Raw genomic sequence first — 15,524 nt, 5'->3', positions numbered from 1 at the left:
AAACCAACAGTTTTCTCTGCCCCCCCCCCCCCCATCGTGTTTTTCAAGCCACTGGATCTCGGTCTCAGCCCATGGTCAGCCAGATGGGATCCGGACACTTTAACCACTAGGCCACAGGCTGGCCCTGTAACTGTTTGGTCATTGGAAAAGTCATGATGGATTTTTCTCTGTCTTTGAAAAAATGTGTTATGACTGTTCGGATGACCCAGTAATTTTAACTGTTTCTTCCTTACTTTAGAGCTGGCACATCTTTCTGACAGCAGCGTTCAGATCTGTGTACTTTCCTGATGCCTGAGCTAGTGTTGACTCCGACTACGCTGAAGGGATAAAAATGGATTACATGATTAGTAGTGATAGGAGGGAGAGAAGTACCTAGGATTGCTAAGAAGTTGGTCAAATCACGTGGAAGATACGTCAGAGTGAATGAGCGTGGAGGGTGGTACCAGGAGCTCAAAACTAGCCCATTTATTGATCTTGACCTGTCACTTGCGTGTAGGTGCAGTGCACAAAGCCCGAGTGCAGGAAGTGGAGGCAGCTCACCAAGGAGATCCAGCTGACTCCACAGACAGCGAGGACTTACCGATGTGGCATGAAGCCAAACACTGCCGTGAAGGTAGGCTCTCCATTGGTTTTCCTTTTGAATTGATTGGTTCATTAATTTAGTTATCAGTAAATAGTAACGGTGCATATTTTTCACTTATTATATTGATCATTGTATGAAGATTGCATTGGTCTCTATGTAACAGAACCCCTGGTGACTTAACCAGTTCAACCAGTTCAAGACTTGATTATTCTCTCATTGTAAGTGGTTCAGAAAGGCTGGTTTCATTTCCCAAGGAAATGTGCTGCTAGTTTCCAGTCCGGCCATCTTTAGTTTCTCTTCGATCCTCCGGGCCACAAAGTGGTTGCTGCACCATAGCCATGGTGCAGAGAAGAGGGAAAGGGCAAGAGGGGTGTGCCAGCTGGGCCTGTCCCTCTTCTGTCAGAGATGTTCAATGGTAGATTTCTGTTACATCTCATTGGCCGGAATGGGATCATGCGGTTTTTCTGAACTGCAGTGAGGCCAGACGAGGAAATTGTTTTACAGCCAAGCATGTGACAGCACCGGACCAAACCAGGATCTGGTTAGTAGGGAAGAGGGAATGAATGGAGAGGGTCACCGTGCAATCCCTTCTCCTTCCCTCTCTCCTTTTAGGATTTCGGGCGTGCACTCACACACTCCTGGTGTGTTTATTAAGCTACAAAGTGTGATACTCAAACTGCATAGTCGGCCATGGGGGACCCAACCGCCTAAGCACCGCTGCTGGCTGGCCCTTTTTTTCAGTCTTCTGCCCCAGGGTTTGGTAACGATGACTCATGGGGCAATCGAGTGTATGCCTGCGTGTGTAAATCAAGTTCTGTTGGAACACAGCCATGCTCACCTCCTGTACGGGGCCACAGCTCAGAATTGTTGCGCCCAAGACAGTTTGGTTCACGAAGTCTAAATATTTGCTGTTTAACCTTTTGCGGTAAACATTTTTCAGCTAGTTCTGACTTACGAGCATGGCATATTCTGTCATCAGAAAAGTCATGACGCAGGACAGCGTAATGGTTATGTCGCTGGACTCCCATGTAGTCGACAGCAGTTTGAGTCCTGGACTCAGCAGCTTAAAACTCATGCAGGGTGTGTGTGCATGCATGCCCACCCAAAATCCTAGAGGAGAGTGGGGAAGGGACTGTGGCATGGCCATGCCCCTAGGGGGTGATTTCTTACTTTCTCTCTCTCTCTCTGTCTCTGGTGAGTGCACACACCCTGTAGTAAAAATCTCCCTCTAAAAAGAAAAAAAGACAGAGAAAAGTCATGAGCCATTTTTTCATAGTAAAACATGGAAAAATACATCAACCTATACATCTCTACTTTCTCCCAACATTGTTTTCTGATTTTCACTGAGGATGTTTTCATGTCTTTTATTAAATTAATTTCTGAATAGTTCATTGCTTTTCTGTATTTTTAAGTAGAATTTATTTTTAACTTCATTTGCAAGTTGTCGGGGGCCAGCCCGTAACACAGCGATTGAGCCCTATGCACAAGGGAGTCAGATCCCTTGTGACTGGCTCTGACTGCAGTTTGAGTACTGGCCTTGGCTACTTGAAAACATATTGGACACATGTGCATGTGTGTTCCAAGTCCCGAAAGGATGGGGAAATGGAGGAGAAGGGGTTGTGGCATGACTGCACCTCATTTGCTAGAGGAGATATTGCTTGCCAGAGAGAAACAGAGAGGGAGGGAGAACCCCCCAGTGGTAGTCACCCTGCGATCCCTTTTCCTCCCCTTCTCTCTGCAATGCCCACCTACCTGGTATGTTTTCTTCGCTCCCATCTGTACTGGTTGCCATCCATAACCGGAGCCTTTGAACTATTTAGAGTCTTTGGGTGTTGAGCTTGGTATGCTGTTAAGGATAAAGTTGGGAAAGGTTTGTAGAACATTAAAGAGAATGGTAGCAAACTATGTACTCCGGGAGCTTTTTTTGTCAATTTAGTTTCTTAAACATGTTTCTATATCAGTATTTAAATATTTTCCCTACTCTTTAAAGTCTATTAAGTAGTTCACTAAACGGATATACTATGCTCAACTTCGTGCTCTTAAAAGGCACTTTGAGGCCAGCTCTGACTTAGTGGGTGGGGCAGCTGGATCCCATGTGTCTGACTGCGGTTTGAATCCCGGCCTGCTGGCTTCAAAAACATGCTCTGTGTGTGCGTGTGTGTGTCCCAAATCCCAACAGGTTGGAGGAGTAGAGGGGAAGGACCGCAGCATGACCATGCCCCACTGTGGCTTGCTATTTCTTTCTCTTGCTCTGTCTCTTTGGTGAGTGCAGGGCTCTTCTGGCAATTGAAAAAGACATTTTAGGTGTTTTTTTTTTTTGTTTTTTTTTTTAAGAGAGATCTTGGCTATAGGGCATGTGTGAGACAAAAGTGAGACATCACCCTCCAGGGGAGATGGCCACACTGCAGTCCCTTCTCCTCCATTCTCCTCTCGAGATCCTGAGCAGTCATGCACATGCACCTGGCATGAGTTTGAAGTTGCCAGGTCCAGCACTTGAACCACAGTAGACTACACGGGAGTCCAGCCATTTCCTCATCTGATGGTCTCATTGATTACTTTTATTTAAAAATTTTTTAAAGGGATTGTCTATTTAGTTTCATTTATTATTATTAATTTTCTATAGTGCACGTACTCTCACGAGAGCGGGGGAGAGGGAGGAAAGGAGAGGAAAAGCAAGAAAGCAACCACCAGGAACACAGTCTGCCACGTGGGAGTATAGTACCTTAACCACCATGTCACCTACCAAACCCCTTGATTACTTTTAAATATTTATTATTAGTGATGGTGCTGCAGTGAATGGCTTTATGTTTGTGCCATATTTTAGTGTATTTCTAGCATTAATTTCTTTTTTATAAAGAGAGAGATTTTTCCTATAGGGTGCATGAGCTTGCCGGAGAGACGGAGCCTTTGAACTATTTAGAGTCTTTGGGTGTTGAGCTTGGTATGCTGTTAAGGATAAAGTTGGGAAAGGTTTGTAGAACATTAAAGAGAATGGTAGCAAACTATGTACTCCGGGAGCTTTTTTTGTCAATTTAGTTTCTTAAACATGTTTCTATATCAGTATTTAAATATTTTCCCTACTCTTTAAAGTCTATTAAGTAGTTCACTAAACGGATATACTATGCTCAACTTCGTGCTCTTAAAAGGCACTTTGAGGCCAGCTCTGACTTAGTGGGTGGGGCAGCTGGATCCCATGTGTCTGACTGCGGTTTGAATCCCGGCCTGCTGGCTTCAAAAACATGCTCTGTGTGTGCGTGTGTGTGTCCCAAATCCCAACAGGTTGGAGGAGTAGAGGGGAAGGACCGCAGCATGACCATGCCCCACTGTGGCTTGCTATTTCTTTCTCTTGCTCTGTCTCTTTGGTGAGTGCAGGGCTCTTCTGGCAATTGAAAAAGACATTTTAGGTGTTTTTTTTTTTTGTTTTTTTTTTTAAGAGAGATCTTGGCTATAGGGCATGTGTGAGACAAAAGTGAGACATCACCCTCCAGGGGAGATGGCCACACTGCAGTCCCTTCTCCTCCATTCTCCTCTCGAGATCCTGAGCAGTCATGCACATGCACCTGGCATGAGTTTGAAGTTGCCAGGTCCAGCACTTGAACCACAGTAGACTACACGGGAGTCCAGCCATTTCCTCATCTGATGGTCTCATTGATTACTTTTATTTAAAAATTTTTTAAAGGGATTGTCTATTTAGTTTCATTTATTATTATTAATTTTCTATAGTGCACGTACTCTCACGAGAGCGGGGGAGAGGGAGGAAAGGAGAGGAAAAGCAAGAAAGCAACCACCAGGAACACAGTCTGCCACGTGGGAGTATAGTACCTTAACCACCATGTCACCTACCAAACCCCTTGATTACTTTTAAATATTTATTATTAGTGATGGTGCTGCAGTGAATGGCTTTATGTTTGTGCCATATTTTAGTGTATTTCTAGCATTAATTTCTTTTTTATAAAGAGAGAGATTTTTCCTATAGGGTGCATGAGCTTGCCGGAGAGACAGAGAGAGACTGAAAGCGAGAAATCACTCCTAGGGAAGATGGCCATGCTGCATTCTCTTCTCCATTCTCCTCTCGGGATCTTGGACATGCACACACATACACTGGGCATGAGTTTTAAGCCACCGGGTCTGGGACTCCAACTGTGGTCGATATGTGGGAGTTCAGCGAAGTAATCACTACCCATCTGCTGGTCCCTCTAACATTAATTTCTCTTTTTAAAAAAATTTTATTCATTGTCATCATTTTATTTTATTTTTTTGAAGTTAACCAGAGAGACAGAGAGAGAGAAGGTAAGTGAGAAAGTGAGCTGCCAGGTCTGGGGCTTGAACTGCAGTCAGCTATGTGGTCCCGCTGCTCCAACCACCACACCACCTGCTGGTCTCTAGCATTAATTTCTAAAAGTGAAATTTCTGAGTCAAAAAGTATGTGCAGTTGTTTTCATAAGAAATGACCTATAGACATAACTGGAGATTTGTAATTTATATGTAAGGAACAAAGAATTAAAGCAAATGCCCATGTACCCACCCCCAGTGGAAGACTCGGAGCACTGCCAGCTCAGTGGCTCTGCACCACCCAGGAGCTCCCACATTTACTTCCTGCCCTCCCCCTGCAAGGGAAGACAGCATTCTGAATCTCATGTTTATCATCCCTCGCTTTCTGCTGTACAGTTAACACATATTTCTGAAACCCTACACGTGTTAAGTTTGGCCTGTATTTGTAGTGAGTGTAAATTACAGTGTCTTTTCACTCAGCGTTGAGATTTGGGGGATGCATCTGTGTTGCTGGTTTGTTCACTCTCGTATCTCGTAGTATCTGTAGTGTAAGTCCCCCACAGTGGCTCCTTCTCTGTTCATGGGCATGAGGGGTGCTGATGGTTTTTGGCTGTTACGGGTAGTGCTTCATTGAGCATTCTTGCCTGTCTGTCCTAGTGCACACACAAGAATTTCTTTGAGATGTATTCCCAGGACTAGAATTTCTGAGCCGTATGGTATACCCATCTTTAGCTTATTTAGGCAACTTATTTTGATTGGAATATAATATTCGACCAAAAAAAATGTATAAATCAAAGTGCATAGCCCAGTGAATTTTCACAAAGTACGCATTCGGCTGTGTCCCCATCAATGGGACACTCAGCAGCTTCTCAGAAGGCCCTCACGCCCCTTTTCAGTGACAGCCTCCATCCCAGTTCCCCCGAGTCAGCTGCCCCTTGCCGTTCTGACGTACGGTGCTGTTGCCTTTTTGCTTGCTTGAACGTTGCAGAAACAGAATCATACGCTGTGATGGGTCTAGCTTCTTTTGTTCAGTGATATGGTTGTGACTTGTGCACAGGAGAGAGAGAGAGAGGTGAAAGGGCTCGGTCATGCCACAGTCCCCTTTCCCCTGCAGTCCACAAGCCCGCTGGGGTCCTGGGTCCTGGCGCACACACACAGACCCGGCTTGTTTTCGCGCCATCTGGGCTGGGGACTTGAACTGTGGTTGGCATGTGCTTCCAGCTCTGCAGTCTGGCCTGCTTCGATGCCATCAGTGAGCCTGGGCCAGGTGCACCGTGGACCACTGGGTCCGGGACGCGAACCGCGGTCGACTACGTGGGAGTCCAGTGACATAGCCGTTAGGCTAACTGCTGGTTCCCAGAAAATGATTCTTTAAATTCAGGGCTTTGGGCCAGCACGAGGTATGGTGGTTAAGGTACTAGATCCCACATGACCGACTGTGGTTCAAGTCACAGACTTGGCAGCCTGAAAAACACACTGAGTGCTTGTGTGTGTGCCCAGAATCCCCAGAGGTGAATGGAGGAGCTGGGGTTTGTGCACTCCCCTTGCCGTGGAGCTTCTGGTTGGGTTTAATATTTTATTCGTTCTACTTTTGGGTTGTTTGCTTATTCTCTGTTATAAACAGTGCTGCTTGGAACATTTCAATACTTTCACTGGTGCATGGGGACCCAGGTCTCTGTGCACTAGAAGCCGTATCCAAGTTAGAATTGCTGGGCCTGCATGTGTGTCTTCATTATTCACAATAAGGTCAAGTTACTGTGGATTTAAAGTGTTTCTGCTCTGTCACGTTGCCCTCCACTGTTGTCATATTCCTTCATGTTCTACCAGGAACACCTTATGAGAGTACTTGACTCTTCACCCCCTCACTCACACGGTGTTCTATCAAACTTTTTCTTTGCCACTGTAATAGGTGGAAAAAAGGACATTTTGAAGGTAAGCTGACGCATCAAACTGTCTTTCGCAAGTAACCCTACTCAGTGCTTGGTTTTCTTTTGCAGCCTGAGACCTCAGATCAAAATGATTCTTTTTTTTTTTTTTTTTGGAGAGATTTTCACTATAGGGCGTGTGCGCTCGCCAGACAGACAGAGAGAGACATAGAGACAGAAAGTGAGAAATCACCCCCCAGGGGGGATGGCCACGCCGCAATCCCTTTTCCTTCATTCTCCTATCGGGATCTTGGGCATGCATGCACATGCGCCCGGCGTGAGTTTTAAGCCACTGGGTCCGGGATGTGAACCGTGGTCGACTACGTGGTCCAGTGACATAGCCGTTAGGCTAACTGCTGGTTCCCAGAAAATGATTCTTTAAATTCAGGGCTTTGGGCCAGCACGAGGTATGGTGGTTAAGGTACTAGATCCCACATGACCGACTGTGGTTCAAGTCACAGACTTGGCAGCCTGAAAAACACACTGAGTGCTTGTGTGTGTGCCCAGAATCCCAAGAGGAGAATGGAGGAGCAGGGATTGCAGTGTGACCATCCCTCAGGGGCTGATTTCTTACTTTCCCTCTTTCTTTTTCTGTCTCACCAGCAAGTGCAAATGCCTTATGGTAGAACATTTAAAAAAAAAAAAATCTGGATTTATGAGTTTCTAAAACTCCGAGAATTTTCTTATTTTGAATTTCAGGATTGTTAAATTATGGTCTAGTCTGAAAGTCAGGGACTACAGTGTATTTTCAGGCAAAAGGAAAATTGACGCCTAGCAAATCTTTGAATCTATTCTGTTCTGTAAAGGAATGTGCTGAGGCATGTGGGCAGCAGAGGGGGGCCATCGGAGAGGAGCCACCCCAGGAGTTCCCATTTCAGGAGGATGGCTAGTTTCCATGAGACCAGGCAGGCTGGCCGTTAGGGAGAGAAGCATCTGCTCTGACCCCAGGCGGGCTCCCACCTGCAGTGCTCAGATGCAGACTGGGACCAGGCGGAGGATAGATCCAGGCCTCCGAGTCCAGGTGCTCACCTGTTTCCCAGGAGATGAACATAAAGCCTTCCCAGATCCTGCTCCTCGGGCCCACATGTGCGCGCACACACACACGCACACTCATTTTAAATCCGAGATCGTAACCTGAGACAGTCCCATGATAAAGCGGTGGGTGGCCCAGATGATATGTGGGTTTGGGGTTTCCAGGATGAGATCATTGAAGAGAGGAAGAGTAGGTTTAAATACAGCCCCAGTGCCTTCCCCACTGTCCCTAATACTGAGTCCATTTTGCACTCCGAAAGATCTGGACGTTGGGGCAGAGGCCCTGCTTGTGGGACAGAAGAACTTAAAACATTCTGCTCATGGATGCTCACCTGCCTTACTTATTTCTGTGCTGTGAAGGAGGAGTCGGGAGCACATGTGCCGTAACTATCTACCTTGCCCTTTTCCTAGTCCTGTGGGTTCTACAGACACTTTTAGAGCAGTTTCTTAATTTGAGCCAGGTGTGTTGGCTTCCTACGGGCCTGGACAGCGTATCACAAACTGGGTGGCATAAAACAACGGAAATGCCTTCTCTCACCCTTCTGGAAGCAGGAGGTCTGAAACTCAGGTGCCTGTAGGACCATGCTCGCCCTGGCAGCTCAGGGGAGGATCCTCCCTGCCTCTTCTGCTCTGGCAGGTGGCCTGCTGGCAGTCCTCGTAATGGTCACTGTGCTGCTCCTCTTGTATGTGTTTTGATTTTTGCTATAGGGTGCGTGTGCTCATCGGGGGGGGAGAGAGAGAGAGAGCGAGCGAGAGAGTGAGAGAGCGAGCAAGCACCCCTCAGGGTGGATGGCCACACCTCAGTTCTTCACCAGTCTCCTCTTGGGATTTTGGGCGTGTATGCTCATGCGCCTGGTGTGTTTTCTTTTCTTTCTTTTTTTTTTGGGGCTGATTTATTTATTTAATTCCATTTGTTGTTATTATTTTATTTTGACCAGAAAGAGACAGAGAGAGAGAAAGGGAAAGGGAGAAAGCGAGCTGCTAGGTCCAGGGCTCTGACTGCTCGGCCATGTGGGAGTCCAGCGCCCTTAGCCCCACGTCTCCCGCTGGCCCCATGTTTTTCGAGCTCCTTTGGGATTTGCGCCACACAGCTGGCCGTGTGGAATTCAGCTGCCTTAACCTCTCTGCACCTGCCGGCCCGTTGATCATTTCATAGCCGTGGTTCGTGGTCACGCGCTGCTGGGATCTAGCACTCCATATTTAAATCAGCTCTGGAATGCGATGCTGTATCTGAAGACTGAAAGTAACCACTTTTGTTCAGGTCTACATTTGTGCCCTTCTCTCCATGGTCACAGTGTCTCTCTGGCAGTTTTTGGTAGTCTTTGGCAAAAAGCCAGAAGGCTTGAATACTAGTTAGAATGATTTTTTATGCCCAGTTTCTCAGTTTCAGCTATCTTGAGATCCTAAGTGAAAAGGGGGAACTCGATGAAGACCAAGCAGAAAGAAATTCCCGCGGCAGCCTTACGTGTAATTAATGGCTGCCACTTGAAGGCTTACCTAGTGTCGGTGGGTTTATTTGGGGGTGGCTGTTACCGTATGTCAGTCAGTTCTGCCTGGGCAACATTCTCCCCAGGCTGCAGTCCGCTTTCTTTCCGAATCTGTGTGTGTGGAGCTGTGGGAGAGAATCAGAGTGCGAGTGAGGAAAGGCAGAGGAGAAGGGCTGAGAATGAATGAAATGGAAAGTACCTGTCTGGTGGAACCGGCACATCCGTCCCCGGCCCGTCATTGCCCGTCTCCTGCCTGGCTCGTTGCAGAGAGTGTCAGAAGTTTCCAACCACTGGTGGTACTCCATGCTCATCCTACCTCCTTTGCTGAAAGACAGCGTGGCCGCGCCCCTACTGTCCGCCTACTACCCCGACTGCGTCGGCATGAGCCCCTCCTGCACCAGCACGAACCGCGCGGCCAGCCCGGCCAAGCTGGAGCCGTCCAAGGCAGCCCTCTCCGTGCCCGGTGAGAAGCACTCCCGCCCCGCCCTGGAGCCGTGGGGAGAAGGATGCAGAAGACTCGCTCGCAGGATGGTGTGACAGGGACGAGCGGCTCTTCGGTAGCCCTTGAGTGTGGTTATCCCATGGATCTGTCCTATCACTTGCACCTAATGTGCAGTCGGTTCGCTCTCAGTAGTGTGGAAGGGCGGTGACACTTGTCACACCACGGAAGTTAAAACGGTGACTCATTGGGGAAGAAAACAATGGGAAAATATTTTGTCCAGTGGCTGGAAGGAGCAGAGGTGTTTATGGAGGATAGTCTGGAGCTCATCTGAGCTGTTCGTTTGCTTTGTCTCTGCTCTAATACTCTGGATTTGGAAGTCACAGCTGTAGACGTGACCCCGTGTCCCCTGTCCCTTGCAGGTATGAACCGTTACTTCCAGCCTTTCTACCAGCCCAACGAGTGCGGCAAAGCCCTGTGCGTGCGGCCCGACGTGATGGAGCTGGATGAGCTGTACGAGTTCCCCGAGTACTCCCGCGACCCCACCATGTACCTGGCCCTGCGCAACCTCATCTTGGCGCTCTGGTACACCCGCTGTCGAGTGAGTTGGGCCTGGGAGCCACCAGTTCCTGGATGGGGCCCTCTGTCCAGGCAGAGGGGCTGCTGGACCTGGTTGGAACCTCTGGGCCATGGGCTGTCAGCCTCGCTGCGGTTGACTTCGTGTGGACGGTTCCTTCTGGCCGGGCTGCCCTGTGCACTGAAGGGCGTGTGGGAGCCCCTGGCCTTCTCCCACCGTGTGCCGGTTGTGATGGCTGCATAGCCTCTAGACGTCGTCACTGGGTCTGGACTGCCCCTGGCGAGAGCCACCACTTCATTTGTTTTTTAAAGAATTTTTTTTATTATCTAACTTTATTTACTTATTTTAATTTGACCAGAGAAGGACAGAGTGAGAGAGAGGGAAAGTGAGAAAGCAAGCTGCCAGGTCCAGGACTTGAGCCCCAGCCTTTCTACCAGCCCAACGAGTGCGGCAAAGCCCTGTGCGTGCGGCCCGACGTGATGGAGCTGGATGAGCTGTACGAGTTCCCCGAGTACTCCCGCGACCCCACCATGTACCTGGCCCTGCGCAACCTCATCTTGGCGCTCTGGTACACCCGCTGTCGAGTGAGTTGGGCCTGGGAGCCACCAGTTCCTGGATGGGGCCCTCTGTCCAGGCAGAGGGGCTGCTGGACCTGGTTGGAACCTCTGGGCCATGGGCTGTCAGCCTCGCTGCGGTTGACTTCGTGTGGACGGTTCCTTCTGGCCGGGCTGCCCTGTGCACTGAAGGGCGTGTGGGAGCCCCTGGCCTTCTCCCACCGTGTGCCGGTTGTGATGGCTGCATAGCCTCTAGACGTCGTCACTGGGTCTGGACTGCCCCTGGCGAGAGCCACCACTTCATTTGTTTTTTAAAGAATTTTTTTTATTATCTAACTTTATTTACTTATTTTAATTTGACCAGAGAAGGACAGAGTGAGAGAGAGGGAAAGTGAGAAAGCAAGCTGCCAGGTCCAGGACTTGAGCCATGGTCGGCCATGTGGGAGTCCAGCACCCACCTTATCCACCACACCCCCTGCTGGCTCCAAGAGCTACCCCTTAAACCGTATGTGAGAGATCTTGTGAATGAAAATGCCCATTATGAAGAAACTGTGTGTGGATTTCTGTTTTTGCACCAAATAACTTGCCCATTAATTCTATTTTTTTCCCGAATTTTTATAAGTCCCTTCATATGCAGAATGCTGACTCCAGTGGGTATAAGGCATGAAGCTCGATCCAAAGGTTTCATGGCAGTACCAGGAGGATGAAAACCTGGAAGGCTGGATCTAAGTCCTTCCAGGCAGGGATTTAGCCTATTCCCCTTGGTGTCCTCAGCAGGCCGTGACCAGTGCGTTTCCCCTTGTTGGGACTAAAGAGATGTTAAGAGCATTACACAGAGGGAAGGGTAAGGTGGGATGGGAATAGCAGGTTTTTGAAAAAATACAGACACTGTGTATTTTTCTCACTTACCAATTTCTTTGGCAATCATGTAAGTGTCTGCTGAATGCAGGCTGTCGTGCAAGACTGCCTATGTTGTCTTAGTTAAAGATATTCCAGGGGACAGCTCCTGTCATCTAGTGGTTATGGGGCCCGGAACCCACGTGTTCTGCCGCAGTTCAAGTCCTTGCCCCAGCAGCTTGAAAAGCACGCGGACCCCAAATCTCCCAGGATGCAGAAACTGAAGGGACAGCAAGGTGGCATGCGTGATGGGGTGCTTTCCTCTCTCTGGCGAGTGGGTGTGCCTCTGGCAATTAAAAGATCACTGGGGCGTGATCACGTGACAGTCTCTTTGCCATTTTTCCACCCTGTTGGGATTTTGGTCACATGCTGGTGCCCCGTGTGCTCTTCATAGCTGCTGGGCCTTGTGAGATCCAGCTCCCTTCCCACAAGGCTGTAGGGGAGGCCCCAGAGCTTTCTAATTATCCCAAGAGGAAGCCTCTTAGCCACTAAGCTATTACTTCCCATTCTCTCCTGCTCCCTGCCCTGTCATGGCTTTTCCAGTGACCCGCTGTCTTTCTGAGTATTTGCCTGTTCTCTATACTTTCTGTAAACAGAATTGTACAGTATGTGCCTTTTGTGACCAGCTACTTGCATGAAGTGTATGTACATATATACATATATATGTGTGTGTTTATATATATATGTGTGTGTGTATTTATATAACTGTATCTTGGGACCAATATATATATATATATATATATATTTATAATCTAAGAGGTTTTTGTCTTAGGTAGTGTGTGCTCACTGGGGAGAGAGACAGAGACAGTGAGAGAGAAATGAGAAACACTCCCTATAGGGATGCCATGTCAAAATCCTTTTTCCATTCTCATTCTCCTCCTGGGATCTTTGGTATGCACGCACATGTGCCTGGCATGAGTTTTAAGCTGCCAGGTCTGGGACTCGAACTGTAATAGGCCATGTGGGAGTGCAGCGACATAATCGCTATGCTATCCACTGGCCCCTCACGTAGCATACTTTTGAGATTTATCTGCCTTGTTGCATATCAGTGTCTCATGGCTGAACAATACTCCATCACGTGGATATGCCCTTGATTTTACTCGTTTGTAAAATTGCATTGATTCTCTCTTTTGGACATTTTAATACCTCCGCTATGAGCATTTTGTTTGAAAACTTGTTGTCAGCCCTTTTGGATATATATACCTACGAGCCAAATTGCTGGATCATATGGTAATTTATTTTAATTTTTTGAGAAACTAAGAAACTTTTTTTTTTTTGCTTATTTTTAAAAATTTATTTACCTTTTCTCACATTTACTTTATATGTCAAAAATTTTTTGCTCATACTCCATAGTTCTTGAGAGTTAATAAATTTTGAAATTTCTAAAAAAACCTGAATTTTAAAGATAACCTTCAAAACATTTGTTATAGTTTTGTTTGTAACTGTAACAGAATCAGTATGGTTTTAATTAAAAAAAAATTTAGAGAATTATTTAACTTTATTCCCTTATTATTTTTTAAAATTTGATCAGAGAGAGAGAAGTTGAGAAAGCAAACCACCGGGTCTGGGACTTGATCCGTAGTTGGCCATGTGGGAGTGTCCAGCGTCTCAACCACCATGTCATTTGCTGGTCTCGGTTTTAAATATTTTTGAGGAAATATTTACACATCCACTACTCAGACTGTTGGAAAGCAGACACCCAACACACAATTCACACATGAACCTTCCCAACTCAGCCCTGCCTACCAAGGATTCTGTGGTTTACCACCTGCTAGCAAAGATCAGCCTCTTTTTCTTCTTTCAAAGGCTTCCTCAAGGTAATCCTCTGGTTGCGTCAGCTCTTTTGCAATCTCCACTGGTTACAATGCTGGCTGGAAAAGTCCAGGCTATTTTAGGGTATGAATTCTTTCATATGGCTTCTCTAATCCTCTCTGCCAGGTAGAACTATTTATAGTGCCAGTCAAAACCAGGAGAGTTTTAAAAATGATTTAAATTGACAAAAATTGTACCTACTTATGGTGTACAGTGTAGTGTTTCGAAACACGTGTATGTTGTGGAGTGGCCGAATTGATCTAATTGACACGTGTTACATCACATACTTACTGTTGCCTTGTGTCGAGAACACTGAAAATCTATTCCTTTAGCAGTTTTACGTTATACAGTATATTGACATTAACTGTAATCACCATTGTACGATAGCTCTTTTGAAATTATTCCTCCTTTCTAACTAAAATCTCATGACTTTTGATCATCTCTTTATAGATTCCCAACCTCAACCTCCTTTTTTTTTTTTTTTGGAGAGGTTTTTTATTTTATTTTTATTTTTTTGCTATAGGGCAAGTGCGCTCGCCAGGTAGACAGAGAAAGAGAAAGCGAGAAATCACCCCCCAGGGGGGGATGGTCACGCCGCAATCCCTTCTCCTCTATTCTCCTCTCGGGATCTTGGGCACACACACACTTGCACCCAGCGTGCGTTTAAGCCACCAGATCCAGGACTCGGACTGCGGTTGGCTACACAGGAGTCCAGCAACATAGCCATTATGTTAACGCTGGTCCCCCCAACCTCAACCTCTGGTAACCCACAATATCCTCTCTGCCTCTGCGAGTTTTTTAGAGTCCACATTTAAGTGAGATCATTCAGTATTTGTCTGTGTTGGCCTATTTTATTTAACAGAATGTCCTCCAGGTTCATCCACGTTGTCCCAGAAGACAGGATTTCTTTTTTTTTTTTTTAAAGGCTAGGTAGTATTCCATTGTGTATGTACACCACCTTTCTTTATCTGCTCGGTCATTGCTAGACACTTGGCTTGATTCCACATCTTGGCTCTTGTGAATAACCCTGCAGTAATCACAGGAAGGCATCTCTTTGTCATACTGGTGTTACTTCCTCTGGGTGTGTTCCCAGCAGTGGGACTCCTGGATCATGTAACAGTTCTGTTTTTAATTGTTGGAGGAATCTCCATACTGTTTGCCATAATTGCTACACTAATGTGCACTCACACTGATGGTGTGCAGGGATTCGCCTTTCACTCCGACCCTTGTAATCTTCTGTTTATCTGATAGTATCAAACACATATTTGATATTATAACAGGTGTGAGGTGATAATCTCTTTTTGGTTTTAATTTGCCTTTCTCTGTCGATATATTTCTCTAACGATTAATGATGTCGAGTATTCTCCCCTTAGACCATTGGCCATTTGCATGTCTTCTTTGGAGAAATGTATCTTCAAGTCTTCCACTGATTTTTTTAATTGGATTATGTTTTTTGGGATCTTGAGTTCCTTGAGATTTTTTTTTTTAACAGTTTGGTTTCATGTTCAAACACAGGAAGCTCTGACTCCTCAGAAATGTATTCCTCACATCATTGTTCGGGGTCTTGTGCGCATCCGATGTGTTCAGGAAGTGGAGAGGATACTTTATTTTATGACGAGGAAAGGTCTCATCAACACAGGCGTTCTCGGCGTGGGAGCCGACCAGTATCTTCTTCCTAAAGACTACCACAATGTAGGTGCCGCCGCCCTCGCAGTAACGCTGCACTCCCTCATGAGACATTCACGTGGTGCCTGTCCGGGCCAGCAAAAGTCACGTTATCACCGCAGAACTTAGAGAAGCAAGGCTTTATTGAATATGCGTTTTTCCTGAGAGAGGAGTGTTTTCCCCAAATGGAGAAAATAAAGGAAGGAATTACTTTTATCTAACCCAACTACCCCTGTATGCTTTAGAAAAATAACTCTAAGGAGACCATAGAAGTGTAGGTG

At 46.7% G+C, this 15,524-nt stretch overlaps 1 protein-coding gene across 3 annotated transcripts in view; it reads left to right on the top strand.

Annotated features, from left to right (window-relative positions):
* KDM1B (lysine demethylase 1B) overlaps positions 1-15,524 on the top strand; it is a 76,011-nt gene that overhangs the window by 14,432 nt on the left and 46,055 nt on the right. The window contains exons 6-10 of one of the 3 annotated variants that reach the window (XM_006165507.3): positions 497-613; positions 6,853-6,869; positions 9,542-9,762; positions 10,161-10,339; positions 15,094-15,270. In XM_006165507.3, coding sequence (XP_006165569.1) covers positions 497-613; positions 6,853-6,869; positions 9,542-9,762; positions 10,161-10,339; positions 15,094-15,270 — 711 coding nt within the window. Of the gene's footprint in view, positions 1-496; positions 614-6,852; positions 6,870-8,843; positions 9,763-10,160; positions 10,340-15,093; positions 15,271-15,524 lie in introns of those variants that run through there. The other 2 variants (XM_027767135.1, XM_014582967.2) reach the window with 2 other exon arrangements.

The sequence above is a fragment of the Tupaia chinensis genome, unplaced genomic scaffold, assembly GCF_000334495.1.
Source record: "Tupaia chinensis unplaced genomic scaffold, TupChi_1.0 Scaffold143936_1, whole genome shotgun sequence".
Classification (NCBI taxonomy): Eukaryota; Metazoa; Chordata; class Mammalia; order Scandentia; family Tupaiidae; genus Tupaia; species Tupaia belangeri.
This window is presented reverse-complemented; position numbering and strand designations above follow the sequence as displayed.